This window comes from Danio aesculapii, chromosome 9 (genome assembly GCF_903798145.1).
Source record: "Danio aesculapii chromosome 9, fDanAes4.1, whole genome shotgun sequence".
Classification (NCBI taxonomy): Eukaryota; Metazoa; Chordata; class Actinopteri; order Cypriniformes; family Danionidae; genus Danio; species Danio aesculapii.
The window spans coordinates 37,991,163-38,018,226 of NC_079443.1; the positions used below are offsets into that span (position 1 = coordinate 37,991,163).

At 36.2% G+C, this 27,064-nt stretch overlaps 1 protein-coding gene across 3 annotated transcripts; it reads left to right on the top strand.

Moving 5' to 3' along the window:
• Positions 1 to 8,119: 8,119 nt before the first annotated feature.
• On the top strand, positions 8,120 to 25,093 carry si:dkey-3d4.3 (ras guanine nucleotide exchange factor F). Of its 3 annotated transcripts, none has more exons than XM_056465643.1 (8): positions 8,120 to 8,210; positions 9,821 to 10,015; positions 10,135 to 10,217; positions 12,623 to 12,701; positions 13,118 to 13,164; positions 13,241 to 13,361; positions 17,334 to 17,514; positions 21,266 to 25,093. In XM_056465643.1, the coding sequence occupies exons 2-8, from the start codon at positions 9,853 to 9,855 to the stop codon at positions 21,861 to 21,863; spliced, it is 1,272 nt and encodes a 423-aa protein (XP_056321618.1). In that variant the 5' UTR covers positions 8,120 to 8,210; positions 9,821 to 9,852; the 3' UTR covers positions 21,864 to 25,093. The 3 variants fall into 3 exon arrangements, with proteins under 3 accessions (XP_056321618.1, XP_056321619.1, XP_056321620.1); XM_056465644.1 differs by having other exon boundaries at positions 21,269 to 25,093; XM_056465645.1 differs by lacking the exon at positions 8,120 to 8,210 and having other exon boundaries at positions 9,892 to 10,011.
• Positions 25,094 to 27,064: the final 1,971 nt, after the last annotated feature.

Here is a 27,064-nt window from a genome sequence, read left to right on the forward strand (position 1 = left end):
CTGTCCACTGATGCTCTTTTGAGTCTTCCTCTTCTGCCTGCTCTCTCTCCATTACCTGAAAAAGAAAACCTGACACAGACAAGGCCTAATTACTATCTATAACAACCACCACTCCTTCATCTCGGAAGGACGTCCATCGATGCACCTGTTGATCTGATTTTTAAAAAATAAATTCCTGACCATCCAGTCGTTGTTGAGGTGTGTGATTCCCTTTTTTTCTCCATGTGGTCCAGTCCGATCTGCAAAATACAATAGAACGATTTCTTCATTGATTAATCTTAATATCATTCTTTGGAAGTTTCATCTACCATTGTCTCCAGTCTGGTTCTGTTCTAACACGAACAAATAATATTTCGCAGCTATAAAGAAATACTCTACAAGATGACAATCTGTAAACTTAGAATAGATAAATGTGTTACAATAATTAGTAAAACAGTCAATAGAATAAATAACAATAAAAAGCTACACATGTTGAACAGGCCAACAGCATAAACTACAAATAAATAATACAACAGCCAGACAATCTATCCGACAACAGATGTGCAGTAATATTCAATTTGTTAAAGCTGACAGCATACAAATACTTTATAACGGATCAATTTATCTGAGGATAGAACAAATAACAATCTGCAAATGTTCAATTAGATAGCGATATACAAATGAAGCATACAAACAAATAAAAATATTGTATCTATCTCTGTCTATCTGAAGGAAATACCCGACCATCACTTACTGTCACAGTAAAGCAGGCCGCACAAAAGAAGCGCCGCTCGGCGACGCGCCACACAGCGCCACTCATTTCAGAATTCTAAAAAATAGGTTTCTATCAGGGTACACACACCAGAACCGCAAGTCGGCGGCTGTTAGCGGCGCCCAGCCACGACTCAGGACACTGTTCATATTTCTGCCGCACCACGGAGCGCCATCTGAATAGTTTCATTTTAAATATCATGCGAATGTGCGTGTCTAGTGTGCGCTACTTTCAACTGTCATGTGCGCGCCGTGTCGCTGCGCTGAGCGGCGCATCCAGTGTGTGACGCCCTTAAGACCAGTTTCTCCACCCAGTGAAGCGCCACAAGCACCTTCACCTGAGTCTAATTAGACACACACCTGACAATCATCACCACAGCACTATAAAGACTCCACTCACATTCACTCAGTGTTCGGCCTTGTCGCTTGTACAGAAAGCACTGAACTCCCTAGACCAGGGGTGAGCAACCCTGTTCCTGGAGATCGACCTTCCTGCAGATTTCAGTTGCAACCCATATCAAACACACCTGACTGTAATCATCAAGTGCTGTTCAGGTCCTAATTAATTGGTTCAGATGTGTTTGATCAGGGTTGGAGCTGAACTTTGCAGGAAGGTTGATCTCCAGGAACAGGGTTGAGCATCACTGCCCTAGACAGACAGATAGACAGACAGACAGACAGACAGACAGACATTGTTTACTTACGTCTCCTGTGATCTCCAGTGTCTCTCCTAGTGTGGTGTCTCCTGGTTTCTCATCTGGTCTTCGTCTTGTTCGCCATCTGTGGTATCCGTCTCCAGTCTCCAAGCCAGCACAGTCAAATATCCGGTTTATGGACTATTATCATCTGCATCAGTAGTCTCATCTGCTTATACTCACCTGCCATCCTGTACATAAACATTGTTTATATTGTTCACCTGAATCCTGTCCCTTCTGTGACACTCTGTAAAAAAAAGTGTAATTTTTAAATGTTTTATAAAGTTCATTTGATTCAACTTAAAATTTTAAGGCTGTATCTCATTTATGATGTACTTGTCATTACTGAGGTGTTACCCTGTTTCTCCACATGCTCCATGTCAGTCTGTCAAAGAGAAAGCTATCAAGTCTTTAATCAATCTTAATAAAATCCTTTGGAAACTCCATTGTTCAGTCTGTTCAAGCAGTTCTACCTGCTTCCTGAACTCCAGGTCTTCAAGTATATGTCCACCGTTCCCGCTGTGAGTCTCCTTCTTTTGCTCCACTCAAGCCTGCAAAAGACAAAAACAACACCAACAGAACAAAACCTGCTGTTCTCCAGCATTTTTTAGACAAATGTCCATCGATGTTCTTCTGAGTCTCCCTCTTCTGCCTGCTCTTCATTAGTTGACAAATAAAATCCTGACATAGGCAAGGCATAAATCTATATCATTGGTTCTCAAAGTGTGGTATGCAGAGGAATTACTAAATAATGGTAAAAAATATACACCCTTTAAGTAAACCGTGGAGTTTGCGTAAACTGTGCACCCGACCACCGTTTTCAGGCCGACTTGGGTAAGGTTCGCAGGTGCTCCGTCTTTGCACACAGAGACTAACTTTAATATCTTTGTTTTTCCAAACATGGCAAATTTGCTTGAGTCTACATTCTGTGCCCCACACCATTTGAATCACATTCAGATTCATTTAAATCTGAGGTAACAAACTCAATCGAAAGCCACACGGTATAAATTACAAATAAATAATACAACAGTCAGACAATCTATCCGACAAATACAGTAATATTCAATGTGTGTTAAAGTTAACAGTATACAAATACATTATAACAGATAAATTCATCTGCAAATTTTAAACAAGAAAGCAGTTTACAAATGAAGCATACAAACAAACAAAAACATTGCATCTATTGATCTACAAACCTGACAACATAACAACTGGAATTCTATGATTATAAATAGGCTACTAAAGAAGATGGCAGAAGATGCCATCTTCTTTAGTAGCCTATTTATAATCATAGAATTCCAGTTGTTATGTTGTCATGTTATGTTGTATAAATCCTAAAATTTACATGTCGACAAAATAGCAATCTCCAGTTTCAACCAACATTCAGTACAATCTACATTCTACCGGAAAAAAAGATGTCGAAAACTAATATAATGATCTGAAACGATATGACAGAGAAAAATACTGAAATCTTTAGTGTCCTTCATCAAAATTACGTTGAAACAACCACATATAATAACCTAAAATTATACTTTTAGAAAGATCTTTACATACCGCTAATGTCAGCGATGGTCAGACACTTAATGCAGGTCACACTAGTTTCTCAACGTCATCGACGGTTTTTCGAACACATTCTTTTTTAGAACGCTACTCACTATGGAAACGTCAACGCGGCCGCCATCTTAATCCGGTCATCAGTGCGCTACAAACAGACGCAACTGAACGGAGGAGCTGTTGTTTTCTCGGATATAAAATACAATAACGCTTATATTTAGTCACTGATTGAAATTTTATGTTGTGAAAAAACTCCAATTACCTAGAAGTAAGAACGCTCAAAGGAGTAATGTGTATTTTATAGTATAAAGAGAGATGTATTATCAATAAAAGTATCTTCTTCATCAAAAATAGTGCTGGAATCCTTTTTTTTCTTACAGTTTTATAACATTTAACAAAAACATTTTATAAAAAGTAATGAATCACGCATTATTATAATACTACAAATTATATACAATAATGTACAATAAAATAATACATTATATCTAAAAAAAAGATTAATTAATTATAGCAAATAGAATATGGAATAGTATGTGTGTGCTATGTATAATTATAACTATAATTCGAGTATGAATAATACTAATACACCACTGCGTACATTATTGGCTTCATCATTTATTGCATTGGCGCTGGTTGCTTTGCAGGGTGTGCATATATATATATATATATATATATATATATATATATATATATATATATATATATATACATACATCAACACATTTCTAAACATAACAGTTTTAATACCTCATTTCTAATAACAGATTTATTTTATCTTCAGCTTTAAGTGATATTTAAAGGCTTAACTAGGTTAATTAGGTTAACTAGGCAGGATAGGGTAATTAGGCAAGTTATTGTATAACGGGGGTTTGTTCTGTAGACTTTCGAAAAAATATATAGCTTAAAGGGGCTAATAATTTTGACATTAAAATAGGTTTTTTAAAATGTAAAACTGCTTTTATTCTTGCCTTAATAAAACAAATAAGACTTTCCCCAGAAGAAAAAATATTATCAGAAATACTGTGAAAATGTCCTTGCTCTGTTAAACATCATTTGGGAAATATTTTAAAAAGGAAAAAAATTAAAAGGGGGCTAATAATTCTGACTACAATATACTATGTATGTATATATATATTTGGGCTAAGAACAGTTCTGACGACCTCTAGTGTTGTGAGAGTACATGCAGTTTGCTATACTACAGTACTATATAGTACTATAGTAGGAAGTGTATGCATTATAAGCCACTGTTTCTTGTTTTTTAGGGAATAGTGAAGCTACACTGCTTCTCTCAGAAATGTGTGGTTGATATTAGCATACTACTCCCCTTTTTGGCAGGCTCCAACATGTCTGTGTACATCTTTGTTTAATTTTCTGAAGTGGCAGGTATGCAAGGAAACAAAGTATTAGTCAAAACTACGTAGGAAGATTCATTCGGTGGTTTTTGCTGCTTCAGGCTGGTGGTTGAATTTGCCTGCTATTGTGAAACATCCCTCAAGCTGTTTGGAAAATGGACATCAGTTCACTGAGCAGAATGTCACACTAATTACTTTGATAGATAAATAATCAACTGAGCTTCATTTTCATATGGGCTGAATCTAAGCCATTTCTCCACCATCGTGGGGATCTGTTCTCTTTGCATAACCGTTCTGTGTCGTCAGCACAGATATGGTTTCATTTTCCACTGTGGTGCTCTCTGGTATGTACAAATACGTCAGCCAGTGCATTGGTAACACATGTTTAATGTAAACAATTATATGTCTGAGGATCACATATTTCTGTTTTAGGGACTCTTTTTTTCTGAAATTTACATTGTTGACTAACAATGAATAAACAATATATAGCATGCTTTAGCTTATAGCCAGCTATGGAGAAACTGTCTACCAGCCAACAGAGTTTCAACACCATGCACAAGAGCTCTACCAGTATGCATGGGTATATGCACACAGACTTTTAACTTCACCAGCCAGCCTCAATGCTTTCAGTCTTTCATTATAAAATTGCCACGTTTAAGGTCTGAATTTTTAAAAAATCAGTGATCATCACTGTTTGATAGATATAAAGTGGGTCTCAGACTGGACAAGAAGCACTGCATTAAATCCCATTTTCCTCCGCAATGTCTTTAAAATATGACAGTTTATTTTACCCCAGTATTTTCAACAATCTCACGGCAATTTGAAACTTTTTGTTTTAGTGGCTAATTCGAATTCGTCAATTCGTACAATCTAATTTGTACTATTTACTACGATTTGCTCATCACCCAAAGACGGTTGGGTTTAGGGGTGGGGTTGGGCGCACTGAACTCGTACAAATTTGTACCAATTAACCACTAAACTGACAAATCATAAAATAGTAAAATTTTCTTGTGAGATTTTCAATGTAGTTTCTGTGCTTTCCTGCTGATCCTGACAGTGCTAGCGCTTACACAGTCTTTCATCTCGTTTTACGCTTGAACAACTAAATGAATGTTTAAGTCTATTTACCTGAATGTTTTGTAATTATATTACAACATCGATGCTGTAAAAGGAACCTTATGAAATTTGAAATAGTCACATTAAGCTTTCACCGGAAGTTTATCATTGGCTGAAAAACAATAGTGCATATAGTTAATTCTGAGTCAAAATGGTTTGCAATTGTGCCGCGCCACTCCAGGCTCATGTGGAAACGGTGGAAACACAACTGGAACTGTACCTGATTGTTCTTAAAACCATTCTGCACAATACTGGAAAAGTGAGAAAAACAGTTTCATAAACATGATGAGAATGTTTGTTTATTTAATTGAGACTGCATTTTTTTTCTCTGTTGCGAATAACATATACTGTATATTAATTACTTCCTGTTGATCCTCCATTTTGTAGTCAGTCTGTAGTTTAATAATAATACTTTTAATAATGAGAACCGTGTGTATTTACAACCATTTCAGTTCTTTATCAATGGGATTTGCACAGGAATTTTTTAATTTTCAGTAGGCCATCTCAATCGCTTCCGGTGATAAAATCGATGTGTTTAAGATCTGGTTTCTTTAAAATCAAAGATCTTCACTGCTTGATTGAGATATGATATAAAGTGGGTCTCAGATCAGACCCGAAGCACTGCATTGAATTCCATTGTTCTGCAACACGTCTTTAAAATATGGAAATTTATTTTACCTACATATTTAAGCCTACAAGTTTCCAACATTCTTCAAAATGATCATCTTTTTGTTTGACAAAAAAGAAAGAGGGTGGACTCATAAAGGTCTGTAACCACATGAGGTTAAATGGTTGTGAAATTTAAATTTTTGGGTGAACTACCCCTGTAGCATGATAACCTTTTACAAATATGATTTCCTTTTCAATTGATTGTTTTAGTTATACTTGTAATGAAGTGGTTACAAATTATTAGAAATTGAAAATCAAAGTTAGATTGTTTTTCTAAATGTGTACATTTCTTTTTATGTAAAAGAAAATAAGTTTTTTTTTTTACTTTAAATTTATTGCAATTTATTAATTTATTACAAATTTCAAGAGCTAGGGGGAGATATGAACAATTTCACAGGAATACATTAAACAATATACAGGCTTGAACAGTTCATATAGCTTTTTGATTTTTTTGAGAGTAATGTGGACTCAATATAATGCTTTACTTCATTTATTTAATGGCAATAAAATTTAGATTTCACCTGAAAAATGACATTTATGAAGATAAAATTTGGCCATTAAAATAAAGAAATTTATAAAAAATGTCTTTTTGTGTCTAGAGTTTGTGTCTAAAGTCCATCTTTCCAATCTAAACTAATATTTTCATCAATATTGACAGCAATAAAGTAAATTACATTTGGCCAACCTTACATCGATATATTTTTTCAATTTAGATAAAAAACGTTTGGCAGGATATTCTGTGAAGGAGTTTAAACGAAATCTCTTAAACCTTGTTAGTTAAACAATAGCAATTAGGCAGAAGACAGACTTTTTTCCAATCACTCATAAATTGATTCCAATATGTTATTGCATGGGCTGCACGGTGGCGCAGTGGGTAGCATGGGCGCCTCACAGCAAGAAGGTCACTGGTTCAAGTCTCGTCTGGGTCAGTTGGCGTTTCTGTGTAGAGTTTGCATCTTCTCCCTGTGTTCGCGTGGGTTTCCTCCAGGTTCTCCAGTTTCCCCCACAAGTCCAAAGACATGCGCAATAGGTGAATTGGGTAGTTTGGTAAATTGTCCGTAGTGTATGTGTGTGAGTGAGTGTGAATGAGTGTGTATGGATGTTTCCCAGTGATGGGTAGCAGCTGGTAGGGCATCTGCTGCGTAAAACATATGATGGATAAGCTGGCGGTTCATTCCGCTGTGGCGACTCCAGGTGTACTAAGACGAAAACAAACGAATGAATAAATGAATGCTATTGCATTTGGTTTCGATGCAACATCCTTCTGGAAAAGGGCTTTTATTGATCTTTTATTATTCTTACAACTAGGAAAAACATGGTTTGGGAAATTATATTTTGTTAACAATTCCTTTTAAAGAGAAGACCATCTGAAGTAAATAATTAGTCTACCAATACAAGGTTATTACGAAACCAGTTAGCAAAATTGATTATAAAATGTCCTTATTGTTCTAAATAAAGTAAAGGTGCGTATAAACACTGGACAACATATATATCTGTGAAGATGTTTTTATATGCTTTACAATGTTGTGAAAGTATAAAATTAAGTGCATTCATTGAAAAAAACAAAACAATACACAGACTCTGACGTGACTGGCAGCAGCAGCTCCGTGTTTTATCATATTTTCGTCTCTCATCAGGTGGTGAGGGCGCTACAGTAACAGCTTTTTAACTGGCATATTTTGTATTTAGTATTTTTGAGGTGTCTAAAAAAGTCTATAGTTCTTTAAAAGTCATAACGTTTTGTGCTTGTGTTTTTGTAGACGCTCGTAAGGTGTCTTGATAACGGTCCATCTTGAATGTTTTCAGTAAAATTTAAAGTTCTCGTGCAGCAAGCATCATATGTGCGATATAACTGTTAATGTTCTGGCTTTTTTGTAAGTGGACGAGGTTGTGTTGGTTTGTAAGTGGGAGAGTGTTTTGTTCAGACCCCTGAGAGAGAAGAAACGCTTCAGAAGATCCTCCCTCGTCCCTCCCTCTTGTAGTCTGGCAGCGATACATTACACATACCTCTGTTTCACTCATCTTTTTCAATGAAGATAACGGGAGAACAAACATTCACAGACGATTTAAAGCGGTAAGGGATTTAAGAGTACTTTTCAAAACAAACTCTAATTAACTTCACATTTAGCAATAACATAACAATCGCGCGTTTTCGAAGTGTCTTTACCACCACTCGTTGCTATCAAGCTTTGAAACAGTTCCTCGCAGTCATGTAACACATTCACGACTTTATTTGGTTAACGTAACGAGCTAACTTACGTAACTTTTTGATCATAAATACGTTGTCCATTGTAAATCGATGAGCTATCAATATTTTAGTTCGCACTTATGTCAATAACGTAACTTGATAGTAAGCCATAACGGGCTGGGCGTGAAGTCTGTTATGACCATGCCGAGGTCTGCAACATACAAATACACTTTAAGTCGACAAACGGAATGTTTTCTTGTACGTTATTGGTGTGCAAGTACATTATGTTTACGTTGAGAGAATTATGACGAATCCCTTAGTAAACATAATTGTAGACGTGTATCCTCTTCGTATAAATGAGGAATTGATTTTTAATTGTTTTTTCAAACATTTATATAATTTATGGATACAAATATGAAAGAAAAGTATATAAAATGTATTAAAGTTTTTTTTTGTATCTCTTACATTAATAATGTTTTTGTACGGAAAGTGTAATAATCATATAGTAGGCCTATGTAATATATATATATATATATATATATATATATATATATATATATATATATATATATATATATATATATATATATATATATATATATATAAAATGCCTGATCATGTAGATTCTGTTAAATTATTGTTGCCATTGAAACATTCTGATATTAATGCACATAGAGACTATAGATTCTCCCACAAACTGGAGTTTATTTGTCTGTCTAAATTTATAAAGAGAGACACTAAAGTGAGGACAGAAAGGAAAGTGTTTCGCATGAAGGATCTTTTACCATTAACATGTATTACAATTCCTTAGGGTGAAATTAATATGTTATTACATGTTTTGTTTTTTTGCCTGTGTGTTGTGCGTAGGCCGACATATTATGATGTAATATGGGGATTTTTATTGTTTTAACAGGTGCTGGTGTGCACTAAGTAACCTTGGGAACAGACACAAAAACGCTTTTTTTTAACTTTATGCAGTTTTCATTTGTTTTATGGTCTCAGGTGGTGCGTAAAATAAATACATTTTCGAGGAGGTGTAAACCGTGCATTTATCTGTGTGCAGACTTTAATTCCACTACTTTCAATGATGTTTTAGATCCATGCACCGGACAAAATGTGTGTTTAGATATTGAACATTTGATGCTGCTCCTCTTCTTTGAATTACAAGAGTTTCAACACAACTACTTTGTATAAGGATAAAAAAAAAAAAATCTAAACCGCAATATATTTCTCAACATTTTTTCTCAGTATTTACATTTTTGTATCGAACTTTGTCCATTTGAACTACAGTGCATGATGTAAAACATGCAGCATTGCTTACTATAAATACTGTATAAGTGTTTTCTTGTCAAATATTTGCTCAACACTTACCTAATGCCTCACCTGACACCATAATAAAAATTCCTTTCATCGCAATATTGTTGTCCGACTATTCACGGAAGTACTTAAACTGACTTCATTAGTATTCCCTGTGTATTTTGTGCTTTTCTCCATAGAGGTTAACCCATGAGACTCTCGGAGCCCAAGCATGAACCAGGGGAGTGGTGCTTGTTTGTGGACTCCAGTGCCTCAGCAATGCCCTGCACCATGTGATCGTTACAAGCATGCTTCTTGTGCCCACAGAGGACATGTTTACTTGCTAGGTGGCAGAGAAAAATGCTCACTCAGAGATTTCTGGAAATACAATGTGGGTAAGTCATTGCTATTTATCTGAGGCATTTGACGCTTGTGCTTGTTATTTATTACACAGTATATGGATTCTAAAGAATTGGATGATTTGAATTTAAGGGACATTTCTAAATGTTTTTAGTTTGTAACGACTGGGTTGAGCTTCCCTGTGATAGCGATGAAGCACCTGAAGAAGTGGAAGAGCACACTATGGTAGCACACCAGGTAACTGAAAGTCACAGCATGAACAATATGACATTTCAGACTGACAATTTATCACATTTACATATCAAATTTTTATATTTATATATCCTTAATTGTACACAGAAAAAAAAATTATTTACTTTGTGTAATTTGCTTAACTAAGTTTGCTTAACTAAGTAAATTAACGTTGTTTGTTAAATAATTATTACTTAATCATTTGATGTTTTCTTTGTAATACTGTTTCAAGTACACGTTGTTTGTAAATTTTACATGAAGAATGTATTTCTATTGAAATGTATTCTTTACCTAAAAACATTTAAGTAAACAACACAGCATACATTCACTGGCCACTTTATTAGGTATACCGGTCCAACTGCTTGTTAACGCAAATTTCTAATCAGCCAATCATATAGCAGCAACTCAATGCATTTAGGCATGTAGACATGGTCAAGACAATGTGCTGCAGTTCAAACCGAGCATCAGAATGGGGAAGAAAGGTGATTTAAGTAACTATGAACAAAATATCCAGTGAACGGCAGTTCTGATGCCTTGTTGATGTCAGAAGAGAAAGCCAGACATGTTCGAGCTGATAGAAAGGCAACAGTAACTCAAATAGGGTATATACCGAGCTAGTGTTTTTCCCATACTGCTAAACTTCCGGTGACCGGTTATTGTGAGTTTTTTCCATTTTATACGGTTCCTTTTACAGCATCGATGTTGTAATGTAATTAAAATACAATCAGTTAAACAGACGTTGGCATTCATTTAGTTGCTCAAGCGTAAAACGAGACAAAAAGCCGTTTGCTCGCACACGCCCGTCAGAATCGGCAGGCTAGTGCAGAAGCTCCATTGAATATACTGGGGTAAAATAAATGCTCATATTATAAAGACATGGTGGGGAAAATGTAATTTAATGCAGTGCTTCTTGTTCAATCTGAGACCCACTTTATATCGGATATCACTTAGCCAGTGGGGATCGCCGATTTTTAAAGAAAACAGACCTTAAACTCACCGAATTTGCATTGGCATACAGTTCACCGGAAACGATTAACCCAGGTTACTGGCAAATTAAAAGTCCTATTAGCATGCTTCGGCATATACCCTATAACCACTTGTTACAACCGAGATATGCAGAAGAGCATCTCTGAACGCACAACATGTCGAACCTTGAGGCGAATCGGCTACAGCAGCAGAAGACCACACCGGGTGGCACTCCTGTCAGCTAAGAACAGGAAACTAAGGCTACAATTCAGACAGGCTCACTAAAATCTCACTAAAATTGGACAATAGAAGATTGAAAAAGCGTTGCCAGGTCTGATGAGTCTCAATTTCTGCTGTGGCATTCGGATGGTAGGGTTAGAATTTGGCATCAACAACACGAAAGCATGAATCCATTCTCACAGGCTGGTGGTGGTGCTGGTGTAATGGCGTGGGGGATATTTTCTTGGCACGCTTTGGGCTCATTAATACCAACTAAGCTTTGGGTCATTGCCACAGCCTACCTGAGTATTGTTGTTGACCATGTCCATCCCTTTATGACCACAGTGTTCCCATCTTCTGATGGCTACTTACAGCAGGATAATGCACCATGTCATAAAGCGTGAATCATCTCAGACTGGTTTCTTGAACATGACAATGAGTTTACTCCACTCAAATGCCCTTCTCAGTCACCAGATCTCAATCCAATAGAGCACCTTTGGGACGTGGTGGAAAGGGAGATTCGCATCATGGATGTGCAGCTGACAAATCTGTAGCAACTGAGTGATGCTATCATGTCAATATGAACCAAAATCTCTGAGGAATATTTCCAGTACCTTGTTGAATCTATGCTACGAAGGATTAAAGCACTTGTAAGGTGTACCTAATAAAGTGGCCAGTGAGTGTATATCTTTGTTGGAACATGAAGACATACTAACATAATTGAGATAATGGGGTGTACACCTAACCGAGCACAGAGAACTCAATACTTGATGCACAATACACAATAACTGTAACAGTCAAGTTGTTTTCGGTATGAGTTTGTTTTTTTGACTATAAAAGAACCTCAAATGTCATAATATAGAAGTTACTACATTAACAGCAAATGCAACCATTAAACAGTGTAAATATTTAAAAAAGTGCATGCCCAGTGTTTCTCAGTGCATGATAGGAACATGAATATCAAAGTTAGGTTTTACTTGCTTTTCTCACTTCGATGTTTCCTCTGAGATTCATTGTAAACAAACAATTACAAGTAAACTTTTTAAAAAGTTTTATTTATCCATTGCATTGAGCAATATTGTAGCATTTACATTTGATTTTCTTGGTCCATATTGTATAAATTATATTTGATTTCTGTAGTATCTACTTCAGCACAGAATAGTTATTATCAGTGCACCTAAATAAGTGCTATAACTGAATAACTGAATTTCTGACTTTTTTCTTAGGGATTTTTATATGTGTTTGGAGGATTGAGAGATTCATCGTATTCTAACTCAAAAACACCTCTTTGGGTATTTGATACAGGTATTTTTTTTATTAAATCCATTTAAAAGTTATATTATATATTGTTTTACTTCACTTCATATTACATAGTTCACCCAAAATGTAAATTATGTCATTATTTACCAACTTGTTCCAAACCAGTTATTTTTTTTCGTTGAACACAACAAAAGATATTTTAAAGTACCTGGTAGCCATTGACTTTCATAATATTTTTCCAAATTATGGCTATGAATGACAGTGTCTACCGGGTGTCAACATTCTTTAAAATGTCTTCAGAAAATAAATGAACTTGGAACCACTCTAAATGGTTATTTGTATAAAAAAATCGGAATTTGTATTTATTTCTGTCCCCTTTTGCTTTAATAACAGCAATACTTCAGCTGCACGAGTGTATGATTATTGCTGTTTTTACCTCTTCAGTTCTATATTCTTTGCAGGTAAAGAGTGCTGGATTAACTGGAAAGCTGACAGTGTGGCCTTACAGGTAAACAGAATGTTTTACAAAGAGTTACAGCTGTAACATTTATGATCTTTTTTGATACAGCAAACTGTTTTTGTAGGGAGTGACACCAGGGAACAGAAAAGGTCACAGTGCTGTCATCTTGGGGTCATCGATGTACATCTATGGTGGATATATTGATATAAAAGGATCAACAAAGGAATTCTGGAAATTTGATTTTGGTAAGTATTATCATATTTATCTCACTATCATAGTCATGCTTTTTTTGTAAGCAGGAAAATCCTAACATTGAACATTTACTTACACTGTATAACATTCAAAAGTAGAGAAGAGTGGGTAAATACTTGCAGTGGTTCCTCAAGGATTTTTTCCAGCTGTGGCGGCAGGCCTTTTTTACACAGAGCTACCAACTACCTGTGGCGTTATTTCAATGACAAATGTTGTGAACGCAGCATTACAAGATCGCGTTCGCATTTATGTAATAGCCTACGAGCATGCAAATCTCTTTGCTTGCACGCCGATTTCCTCTGCTTGTGCACAAAACTCATTGCATGCCCCCTCAAATATACGGCTCAAGCGCAGATGTTCTTTTGCGCTCTTTAATAAACGCTGCTGAAGTGCGATTTAGTGTGTTTATGTAACAAGTATGTCTCCAACATTTATTAGATTTGCTAGGAATAGTTATGAATATCTCCAATAGACCTACAGAGTGGCATTAATGCGCCCTGAAGTAAAGTAAAACTGTTATACGTAGTGTCTGCTGGCCTTACGCATCACTCACCTGTCAGTCAGCCAGTCAGTCAGTCAGCACGTAACCTAAAGGGTAAATAAATAACGCACAGCACTACTACCGTTACAGAAAAGTTTTCGCGGTTATAATTCACTTAACTTTTAATATGATTTGGTGTGATCATCTCCCGCTACTAAAAAAAACAAAAACACGGCTGAATGTTTTGAAGGAGAAGCTGCAATGTAGCCATGGCGGGATCAATTTTGGTGTGGCGGCCCGCCATGGAAGAATGAATATAGTGGAAACCATGACTTGGGTTAATAAAATCTTAATAATTCAGGATTAGGAATTTTAGTTAAAATTTTTAGTCTTACAAACATACAGTAGTTAGTCTCTCACTGGACATCGCTAGACTCTCCCAGACATCACTAGTCTCTCACAAACATCACTAGTCTCTCCCAGACATCACTAGTCTTTCACAGGACATTGCTAGTCTCTCACAGGACATTGCTAGTCTCTCACAGACATCACTAGTCTCTCACAGGACATTGCTAGTCTCTCCAAGACATTACTAGTCTCTTGCAAATGTCGCTAATCTCTCACAGGTCAAATGGCATACCTAGTCTCTCACATTGCTAGTAATCGCTAGTCTCTCACAGGATATCGCTAGTTTCTCACAGGATGCTAGTCTCTCACATTGCTAGTAATCACTAGTCTCTCACAGGATATCGCTAGTTTCTCACAGGATGCTAGTCTCTCACATTGCAAGTAATCGCCAGTCTCTCACAGGATAACGCTAGTTTCTAACAGGACATCACTATTATCTCACAGGAAATCACTAGTCTCTCACAAACATCGCTAGTCTCTCACAGACATCACTAGTTTCTCACAGGATGCTAGTCTCTCATAGACATTGCTAGTCTCTCACAGGCATTGCTAGTCTCTCACAGAATATCATTAGTCATTAACAGATTATCGCTAGTCTCTCACAGACATTATTAGTCTCTCACAGGACATCACTAGTCTCTCACAAACATCGCTAGTCTCTCCCAGACATCACTAGTCTCTCACAGACATTGCTAGTCTCTCACAGAATATCATTGGTCTCTAACAGAGTATCGCTAGTTTGTCACAGGACATCGCTAGTCTCTCATAAACATCACTAGTCTCTCACAGGACATCGCTAGTCTCTCACAGACATTGCTAGTCTCTCACAGAATATCATTGGTCTCTAACAGAGTATCGCTAGTTTCTCACAGGACATCGCTAGTCTCTCACAAACATCACTTGTCTCCCACAGACATCACTAGTCTCTCACAGGTCATAGGACATTGCTAGTCTCTTTCAGACTTCGCTAGTCTCTTACAGAATATCGATATTGATCTGCTGTGATCTTGATCAGCTCTTCTTCTGTCTCTTCAGAGTTTACTCATTTTTTTCTCAACCATAACATTGTCACCAAATAATTGGCAAATGTTTTCTGGGCTTTCATTTCCTTATTTCATTATTGCAGTGTTTTCAGTTTAAAGGAACTCCTTTACTCAGTACTGTGTGATATGTAACAGGGCTCATTGTCCTGCACGAATGGGTGGTGAATTCAGGGAAGGAACCACATGTTGTTGAAAGAGCTTATGATAAATATTTGCATTCACTCTGCCATGTAAAAACCCAACTCCTGCTGCAGAAAATATCAAACCTTCACACTTCCTCCTCCACCTCTACTGATTCTGCACACATATTGGGCTCAGTCTTTCCCCAGTTAGATAACACTGGACCAGTTCTCTGTCCACACAACATGCTCCACTGAAGTTAAGGCTGGTTTATACTTCTGAGTCGAGTGATTGGCGTGACCCACGGAGCCTGGCTTGCGTGTAGTCGTGCATTTATACTACTTGTGTTGCTCTGCAATAACACTTCTGAAACGCTAGCTGGCAATAGGTTTTTATGTTTCTCTGTGTTAAGTTTCTTTGCTGGTATTTAGTTACCAGCAAAGAAACGCTACAAGTAGCTAAAACTCGCTCATTCAGAGGCGGATGTACCTGCGGACACACAACAACTTTAATCATAAGGTAAACACAAAACAAAAGTCTCCATCTGGAGCTCCTTCATGTGATTCGACACTTGTAAACACTCGCTCGCGGGTGTCAGTACCACCCATGCTCGTCACCACTACCAAGATGACCAATCACAGAGCTTGCACTATGTGTCGTAGCGATGTGTAGGTAAATTTTTTGAGAAGTGCGTTTCACCGTCGGGCAACTTAATTCAGTATAGTTTGAAGGTGTGGAGTTAGTTTAGTGGTTGTAGTATGAACGGTCTAGGAGGAGATGCATTCTTTAGATAGTCTAAGACGAAACGGAAGAAGAAGAATAAGTTTATATAGTATAACAGTATGTTGGCTTTCTCAAGCCACCATAATAATACAATAAATAATCTTCCTTAAATAAAAATATGGTAATTATTCACTTCAGCATTAGTGTTTCTTAGATATTAATCAACATACCTGCATAGCACACACATTAGACAAACTCTCAATATCAGTTGAGTCTTTCTTTTGCCTGTAAACCACAAGGTATGTTTGAATACTTCAGCCGTGGCTCATGACGAAAGATATAGGTTTTCGTATTTTTTAAAAGCAGAATTTATGTTAAGTCTCCGAAGCTTGTGAAAACAAAAAAACACAGCATACATGAATGCATTTAATTTATTGTAGGTTATTTATTAAGTATCTGTACTGTATATGACAGGGGCCTGTTGGTTAGAACATTTCTGCAGTGGTTTGCATGTGTCGAGTAGACTTTTCAAAAAATTAAAAGTAAATAAACAATATCCTACGTAATAATAATAATCATCATCATCAACATCATCATCATTAATATTATTAAAGTAGGATTTTTTTCATTTCCTTATAAATAATAAATTAAATTTTTTAATTTTAAAAATTAAAATGAAAAAAATGGCCTCATTATTGAATTATTTCTATGATTTATATATGATATTCGAATATGTGTTAGCTTTTGTAAGTTATTTTATGTTCATTTAAAATAGAATATGTAATGATTTCATTAATATTTGTAAAGGAAACACAGGCCCTATATGTGCCATTTACATATATTTCAATTAATATGGAAAACGAGTGCATGTTTTTATCAAAACTAATATTAAATTTTTTTTAAATGCGTGTGCGTGTAAAACAATATAATTTGCACAAATAAATTATGGCGTTCTTCTCTAAAGAAGTTGTTACCACCCAGTTTAGAGCATCAATATGGGCGTTTTACGTTATAACTAATGTGGTTCAAGTGATGGATCTGCTCTTGTAAGGATAACTTCAAATTTAAACCTCAAAATTTTGGAAACTGTAGATTGTTGTCTAATTTTGATCTCCACTGTAATTTCTATAATTTACACACAGCCAGGTGATTCTTCTAAAAAAAATTTGATTTTCTACATCTTGCTGTAGAATCCAGGGTGTGGTCTCAGCGAAGCAGCGCACAAGTTGGGCCTGGTCCCAGACACAGTCACTCAGCTGTGACACACGGGGAATGGATGTACCTCTATGGTGGCCTGCAGGGCTTGAGAGAACAGAAGGACCTGTGGAGCTGGAGTTCTGCCAGTCAAACTTGGAGCTGCATCAAATTCCAGTGAGTTTCTTGAACAACATTCGATGTATTTTTCAATGCATCAGTCATAGATCATCTGCTGCTGCTCTTAAGTCAGTTTTTAAACCGGTTTAAAAGCAACAGGAGGATCATCCATTAATGAACACAGCTCTGTATCTTGGTAAAACAATGGCTGACTGTAGGAAGCTAGACTGTGATAGGAAAGTGGCCACAGTCCACTGCACAAAAACATTGAAAATACTTGTAGTCTTCCCTGTTTTAGTCAATTTTCAGTTTTAATTGTGGGCTACTGTGTGGGGAAGTTATAATCATGAGATTGGCCAAACTTTCTGAAGTTAATAGCTTCAAATATGGCTGCACGATATTGGAAAAATCTGACATGGCGATATTTAATTGTTTTGCGATAAATATTGTGACATGAATACAGTTTCACTAGATGGTTTGAATTCTCTATTTCATATTTTCTAGGGAGTCTAACAAGTATTTAAGTACAGAAATTGATTAATCACAATGCAAATTACTTGGGGTTGCCTTGTCTCTAGTCCAAATATCTAAAAAATATAGATTTTATTTTTCACTTTCAGAAATAAAAAGTCAAAATTATGTGAGGTTTTCCTTAAAACAAGCTAAATAATCCTGTTTTAGGTTTGAAATGCAGATATTTGGACATGAAACAAAACAAAAATTTTCTAAGAAACTCATACTGTAACTGTACAATAAATGAACACTATGTCATCTTCATAGTATCATCGTCATAAATGCAATTAATCTTTGTTATGCCTCCAAAAGTCATAATTTCTTGTGCCCAAATGTTTTAAACTCTCCGTCACAGACCTTAAAAACACATGCAAATTATAAACCTTCACTTTATTATGGCTAATCTAAGCAGTGACTAAACATCCTGTAATGTGTGGCTCCTGGTCAACCACAATCCAGACTCAACATTGTAAATCCGGCGATGTGATTATTGCGGATGCACACATTGCGATATCGATGCTGAAACTATATATTGTGCAACCCTACCTTCAAGCCAGTCATGCATCAATCTTGGCTAAGTCCATTAACTGCTTATTATTACACCAGTGGCCCAATTTTATTAGTAGATATTTTAATGCATGTTTTTATCGAAAGACTGAAAATATACAGTTGAAGTCAGAATTATTAGCCCCGCTTTGAATTTTTTTTCTTTTTAAAATATTTCCCAAATGATGTTTAACAGAGCAAGGAAATTTTCACAGTATTTCTGATAATATTTTTTCTTCTGGAGAAAGTCTTATTTGTTTTATTTCGGCTAGAATAAAAGCAGTTTTTAATTTTTTTAAAATCATTTTAAGGTCAAAATTATTAGCCCCTTTAAGCTAATTTGTTTTTGATAGTCTCCAGAACAAAGCATCATTACACAATAACTTGCCTAATTACCCTAACCTGCCTAGTTAACCTAATTAACCTAGTTAAGCCTTTAAATGTCACTTTAAGCTGTATAGAAGTGTCTTGAAAAATATCTAGTAAAATATTATTTACTGTCATCATGACGAAGATAAAATAAATCAGTTATTAGAGATGAGTATTAAAACTATTGTGTTTAGAAATGTTGAAAAAAATCTTCCCGTTAAACAGAAATTGGGAAAAAAATAAAGAGGGGGCTAATAATTCAGGGGGGATAATTCTGACTTCAACTGTAGGTGCATGCGTATTGGCCTGTATAAAAAATTGAAAAAACATTCAATAAACAGTATTTATCAACATTAGATGTAACAAAAAAGTCTACAAAACAAAACTCTATAGCACATTATAGTAATGTAAAATCAAAAACTGAAAAAAATTAAAGCAACGTGTATGGAATTCTTGCAAAGTCAACTTACAGTCAGGGTTCATACGGTCATGGAAAACCTGGAAAAGTCCTGGAATTTTGACATGGCATTTTCCAGGCCTGGAAAAGTTTTGGAAAAACAGAAAAGCTTTTAGAAGAGTCATGGAAAACAGATATCTGCATACTTGAATATAGGTTAGCTGCCTTTACTTCTTTTCAGTCCTTGGCCAATCACATACTCTCACATTATTAGGGCGGTGTAAGCATTATCTAAATAAACTTTACATAGATATAAATATAAATTGGGCATCACGGTGGTGCAGTGGATAGCACAATCGCCTCAAAGCAAGAAGGTCGCTGGTTTGAGCCTCTGCTGGGTCAGTTGCATTTCTGTGTGGAGTTTGCATGTTCTCCCCGTATTTGCGTGGGTTTCCATGTGGTATAGGTAAATTGTGTAAGCCAAAATTGTCCCTCGTGTATGTGTGTGAATTAATGTGTATGGATGTTTCCCAGTAATGGGTTGCAGCTGGAAGGGCATCTGCTGCGTAAAACATATGCTGGATAAGTTGGCGGTTCATTCTGCTGTGGCGACTCCAGATTAATCAAGGCACTTAGCCGAAAAGAAAAGAAATGAATAAATAAATACAAATTGAAACAAAATAGATTATTGTGTGTTTTAGGATATGCTGTAATAAATTTGAACATGTATTGTTTTTTGCCACGCATATGTAGACATTGCAAGAAACATTAGATCATGAAATTTTACTTGTAAGTTTAGGGAAAATCATGGAAAAGTCATGGAATTTTAGTAGTTAAAATGTTTATGAACCCTGTACAGTTATTCACTGTATGCATTAATAAAATTGACTCAGTTTCAGTTTGTAAATCACTGTCACATAAAATTTAAACCATTTTCAAGTGAATATATTAGACCCATATATTATGAAATTATTATAAAAGTGTATTTTTATCATTTATACAAATATTCAAAATAAAATAAATACTGTATGTCTTTTTCCTACTATGTAAATGGGATGTTTATACAAGAACCTTAATAGATTGCTTTACCTTTAGGATAGTATGAGCGTCCCTTGCATAAGGATGATCATATTTGGAGATTGATGCCTTTAAAAGACTTAAAAAGCCCTTCCTCTTCATATGTAAACTGCAAAAACATTTTAGACCACTTTAAAGTGATGCATAGTGAAACCAAACAATATTAACAAATGTAAGACCCTGATTTAGCTGATACAAAACAAACAAACTATAAATAACATGGGCATGGGTGGCCCTGGGATATTCACTAACCGTATGCTGAAGTATTTCAAACTTCTTTTTACAACTTGAATGAAAGACTTACTAAAAATGAAATTGTTAGTATATTGTTACCTTAAAGCAATGGTCTCAAACTCAATTCCTGGAGGGCCGCAGCTCTGCATAGTTTAGCTCCAACCACCTCCAACTCACACCTACGTAATAGTCTCTAGTAGTCTAGAACACCTTGATTAGTTGAATCAACTGTGTTTGATTAGGGTTGGAGCAAAACTGTGCAGAGCTGCAACCCTCCAGGAATCGACTTTGAGACCCATGCCTTAAAGGGATAGTTCACCCAAAAATGACAATTCTGTCAACATTTACTCACCCTTTTTTGTTCTAAACCAGTTTGAGTTTCTTGTTCTGTTTATTATAAAATAAAATATTTTGAAGAATGTTTGGGACCTCTTACCATTGACATCCATATTTAGAAAAAAATACTATTGAAGTCAATAGTTACAGGTTTTCAACATTCTTCAATATACTGTATATCATCTTTTTTGTTCAACAGAATTAAAAAATTCTGGTAAAGTGGTAAATGATGACAACATTCTCATTGTTAGGTGAACTTTCCCTTGTGTCTCTGTTTAAAACAATCTACAGGTCTGAAAACACGTTCTAATACAGCTATTATTCCTTCATACCCAGCAGTTCAGGTCCGTCCAGGCTGGTTGGTCACTCAGCTGTATTGTTTAAGGACAGCATACTGATATTTGGAGGAGGTGAAACCCAGAGTTCCCCTCAGAACAGTTTGTGGAAGTTCAATCTGGAAACCCAGACTTGGAAGAAGCTGCCATTGCTGCCTGGATCTGCCTCTGTGTACCGGATCCATCACTGCAGCGTTGGCTTAGGCCAAAGTTTCCAGCCAACAACACCAACTAGCATCTATTACAGGGAAATACCCAACTCTCACAACATCAAGAACAAGCTAAGACCCTTCAAGAACAAGTGCCAACCATCCCGGACCACTTTACAGGAGCCCTGCTTTGAGCTCCAGACTTTTCACAAGGAGAGTAAGAAGTATTTAGCAGATATTAGCATCGCACTGAAAGACTCTAAACTAAAAGGCAGCTGTCTCACCTTTGAGAATCAGGAGGCTGTTGGCGAGAAGAGGAAAAGCTGTGAGCTGACAGAGGAAAGCGAGGATGAGATGTTCCTCCACATGCCGGACTTGATGTTGGTTCTGGGTGGCAAACCTCTGCAGGGACAGCAGGGGATTTCAGTGTGGCACATGACCGTGGCGTAAATTACTATGTTCTTTCTCTTTCTCTGTGAGAAATAAAAGCAACAGTAGGTCAATCCTGTGGGGAAATTCAGAATTTCATGAATTCATTTACATACTGTAAAGGTGAAATTTGTTATGTCATGTCCAGGATTTCTGCAAGTTTCATCAATTTTTAATTTGAAGGGGGCCTATTATGCAAAAAACACTTTTATAAGCGGTTTAAACACGGTTGTGTTGCAAGAATCTGTGAATATATCCAGCTTGTAGTGGTAAAAATGTATTAATTATATTTTTTATAATCACAATTCATAAAACTCTGCAGAAACACTTTGATTGACATTCTCCCCCGTCCACTAGTGATGATCTCTCCCTTATTAGCGTAGGCTGTTAGTCTACTATACTTTATTAATACTTCATTACCTGCGACTCCTTTGTGTGTCCACATGTGCTTGGTTGTATACTATATCAATGAACTGTTTAGACTTTTAAAAACAGTGCTGTAACACATTAAGCCCCTAAGCATTGTTCTTATGACGTTTTTTCTATAGGAGGAAAACGCAAATTACTTCCAAATACTTCAGATATAGTCTGTGTTAGTTAATGCAAGGCCTTTGATGAAATCCAGGCATAACACTGTATAACAACATTTCAGATGACTGTTCTAGAGCCTACAGTTTATCAATCTGTCAGATTCTGAAGTGCATTACATGACTAAAGAAAAACATAAATGATCTTAAATAAAACAAAGACAATACATTTAAAAATATAGTATATATAAGTATATAATTTCACTCAGCTGGGAAATGGAGGCAACTTGAATGGTTTGTGAGCATGATTAAGTGCACACAGCATGCCAATTTATCTGATAATTGTAGGAAATAATCCCAAAAGATTGTCATGAAGTGTAATATTAGCTAATACTTCCGTATCAGCTTCACGAGGGAGAGCGAGATGTTGCCACTTGGGTGATACGCAGGCATTTGTAGCTCCGCCCTCTTTTAAAAAAAGAGAACAATCTCATTTGAATTTAAAGCAACAGTCACCAAAACGGCACAATTAGGATCAAAGCTTTAAAGTGGCAGTTATAAAGAGTTTATGTGTGGGGTATTTTGAGCTGGAACTTTACATACACACTCTAGGGACATCAGAGACTTATTTTACATCTTGTAAATAGGGGCATAATAGGTCCCCTTTAAGACTTTTAGGACCATTATAAATGAAATTTCAGATTTATACAGAGCTTAACACTGATGATTTTTTTTTTATGGCCAATGTAATGTAATGTGTATTTATATAGCTCATTTATTGTGTATGGCCATACACCCAAAGCGCTTCACAATCATGAGGGGTGGAGAGACAGTGATAGAGCAAATTCGGTGGATAGGGATCATTAGGAGGCCATGATGGGTAAGGGCCAATGGAGGGAGTTTGGCCAGCACACCGGGGTTACACCCCTGCTTTTTACGAGAAGTGCCATTGGATTTTTAATGACCACAGAGAGTCAGGATCACAGTTTAATGTCTCATCTGAAAGACGGCACTCACTGACAGTATAGTGTCCCCTTTACTTTACTGGGGCATTAGGACTCACACAGACCACGGGTTGAGCGCCCTCTGCTGGCCTCACTAACACCACTTCCAACAGCAACCTAGTTTTCTCCTGTGGTCTCCCATCCAGGTACTGACCAGGCTTAGCCCTGCTTAGCTTATGGAAATAGAAATAGCAATGAAAAATATTTCTCTCATCAAAAAAAATAAATAAATATACACAATTTAGTTATTTTCTAGCCACTAATTTTAAATAATGTGTCAATAATCCTATATGTATCATATACTTTAAGTTCTACTTTTTTTTTTAACATGTTTTTCTGAGTTTTTTTTATTTGGCGAGCTTTAAAAACTATAATAAACTAAATCCTTGTCCAAGTCAGTGTCCTCAACAAATATGGTCTACAAATACACAGAGAACTTTTAAACAAATGTTACTGTAAAGAAGATAATCAAACCATATTGGAAAATTAAGTTATAAATAAAGCTTTGTAAAGAGATTTATTGAGATGGATTGTTGATGATTAGATTGGTATTTGTCCAGTTGTGTAGCTTTACATGGACAAATGAAAATTAAAACCTGTTTAAAATAGTTTAAGACCTACAACACAATATTTCAGTGAATTTAAGACTTTTTTAAGCCCTAAAATGTAGTTTTTGAAATGTAAGACTTTTTAAGACCCCACAGACACCCTGATTTGTATTTTATACAGCATTTGTGATTTGTTTTATATGTATCAGACTTTTATTATGTTATGTACCAGTCAAAACTGATCATTTGAATTTTATTATATGACTGAAATCAACCCAAACATTGTTCCATTTTGTCATTTGCTGTGCTGTCACTGCTTTTATTAAATGCTTGTTACTGGTAGAACAGTAGCACCATGCACACTTTGAACATTATGTTTTTTTGTCTTCACATTGGTTCATGATGGCTGCACTCAAAGTATGCTTTAATAAGTGATGAATTACATGATAAATGCGTAATCCATTTGCAACAATTAAAAATGTGTTCTAGTGCTAATTTGACTTAAAACCCACATTGATATTACCAATGTTAAAACCAACATTGCACAGTTATATATATTATTTTTATTAAAGGGGTGGTCCAGAATGAAATTTTAAGGTTTGCTTGTGTTTATAAGATGCAAAGCAATGTGTACTCATGTTTCACTTGAAGGAAATCATGTTATTTTTTAATAAATCCTACTTTGATTATATACAGGTACTCAGCTAACATGAAAACGACTGTCATATTTCCTAGTTCCTCTGAGAACGCCCACCCTCAAGTGACACTGATTGGTCATCTGTCATAATGTGCTGTGATTCGCGGATCAGCCCCACGTCATGCGCGTGCTTGTGTAAACAGTCAGTCAACCTCATGCCTGCTCTCTAAAATAAAATCTGACAAGTGTCTGTAACAAGTGAAAATGGGGTGCGGCTCCTTTAAGAGAGATCGCCATTGTGTGTGTCTCTCTGTGTGTGTGTGTGTGTGTGTGTGTGTGTGTGTGTGTGTGTGTGTGTGTGTGTGTGTGTGTGTGTGTGTGTGTGAATTGTCTGTAGATGCGTGTAACACAAGAAATGCATGTGCGCGGGACCGATGTTTATTTTTATTTTCTCTGCTGCTCGGATTAAGTTATTGTTCTGTAATATACAGTGACGCTGTTGACAGAAGAATAAAGCACAAGATGTGGGATGCGACCTGCGTGCGATGTTTATTTTTATTTTCTCTGCTGCTCGGATTAAGTTATTGTTCTGTAATATACAGTGACGCTGTTGACAGAAGAATAAAGCACAAGATGTGGGATGCGACCTGCGTGAGCCTTGATTGATTTTTCTGCTGCTACACGAGTTAGGCGAGCTCTCCTGTATTTTTTATCATGTAACTCAACGCGTTACATGATGTCTTTCACACATATTCAGAATATGCATGTGTAAGTAATATGAATTATTTTGCGAGTTCATTATCTGAGATAATGAGATTAAAAAAAGCTCCTCATAGAGAGACACGCACGCGCTGGTGAAGTTGTGTGTGTGTGTTTATAGCAGTTTGACTGATAAATATGAATTTGTAGCTAAATCGCTAGCAGTGCCAAACTGCCTTTCCCATTGTTTACATCCTTGCTACAGCATACCGTTAATGCTAGACACTGTTCATGTAATAGATCAATTTTAACTAATAAAAACACGTACAGGTTGTGGCCTTAGAGTTCACAGCTTCTGCTTGTTGGAGCTGCTCTTTTGAGGAGATTTTAACTGAATCCAGCACTGAACTGGGAGAGATTCTGGAAGTTGTGTTTTGTCAAATCATGTTTGCTATGTATCTTATAACTCTATGGAGCATAATTAATATTGAACTGTAAGCACTTCTGTCTTTATGTCGTGTCATCTGGAACCCCAAATACAGAAACAGCTCTCTCTCTCTGCTGTAACATTACAGCGCCTCTGGCCACTTAGCTGCGCAGTGTGTGTGCATGGTAAAAGTATGTTTATGATCTCACAGGCTCGGAAGTATTTTTTTGTTGTCTCCAAAATTCGTTCATTGTAGGCTTTGCTAAGCTAACTGTAAAAACCAAGGTCTCCCTTTGCATTGGACTTTGAGCGTCTTATATTCAGAGATGCTGTTTATGTTCACACAGCTACATTACACATCAACTAACGTTTAAAATATGATATTGTAGTGGACCACCCCTTTAAATACCTTATAGCAGGATGCAAAAATGTGAGTACTAAATGTATAACATGTTTGTTGTTAATTACTTGTAATAAATAACTGCAATAGGTTCAGCTGTTAAAATAATTCCAAATTTATATAATAAAAATGAAACTAAGCTGTTCTTGTACAAGATTACAATTTTAACCTGGACATCTTTTCTACCTGCATGTAGTGCTTATTATAACCACTGGAGGGCGACAAAGATCGTCACTTAATACAATACAGTCCTGTTGATTTCTGACAATGCAGGGAACTACTACACCAAAACGTATTGTGTGCCTTTTCATACCTTCTCATAAACTCTGGATAATCTACACATTTTCTCTGTATTTTAATCAATAATACCATCAGTATGTCAACTAATTTGAGGGTAGACAAAATAAACTGTAGGCTAACCACAGGCCCGTAGCCAGGGGGAGTTCAGGTGGTTCGAAAAACCCACCCTCCACTGACAAAAGTCCAGAATTTGTTCCATACAATTGAGTCATACCATGCCATCATACAGTATATGTGAAAATAACACATAATAAAATTGAAGAAGGCTTGGGAATCCTCTGTTGGCTATCACTTCAGCTTTGTCCAATGCATTCATTCATTCATTCATTCCTTTTCTTTTCAACTTAGTCCCTTTATTAATCTGGGGTCACCACAGCGGAATGAACCGCCAACTTATACAGTATATGTTATACGCAGTGAATGCCCTTCCAGCCACAACCCATCACAGAGAAACATCCATACACACTCATTCATACACATACACTACGGCCAATTTAGCTTATTCAATTCACCTATACCGCATGTCTTTGGACTGGGGGAAACCGGAGCACCCGGAGGAAACCCACACGAACACATATAAAATAATATGGTAAAATTCAAATAAAAAAACGTTTATCATTATTTTTTTATTATTACTTTTTTGCATTCATCCTTGTGTCTTTTACTGCTGCACATTTTAT

What these genes read in the sequence shown, in the direction of transcription:
- si:dkey-3d4.3 (XM_056465643.1), top strand. Translation starts at nt 9,853, where the DNA reads ATGAACCAGGGGAGTGGTGCTTGTTTGTGGACTCCAGTGCCTCAGCAA. An exon ending in TTTCTGGAAATACAATGTGG is followed by an intron (nt 10,016 to 10,134) that starts GTAAGTCATTGC and finishes AAATGTTTTTAG; the next exon opens with TTTGTAACGACTGGGTTGAG. An exon ending in CTGACAGTGTGGCCTTACAG is followed by an intron (nt 13,165 to 13,240) that starts GTAAACAGAATG and finishes CTGTTTTTGTAG; the next exon opens with GGAGTGACACCAGGGAACAG.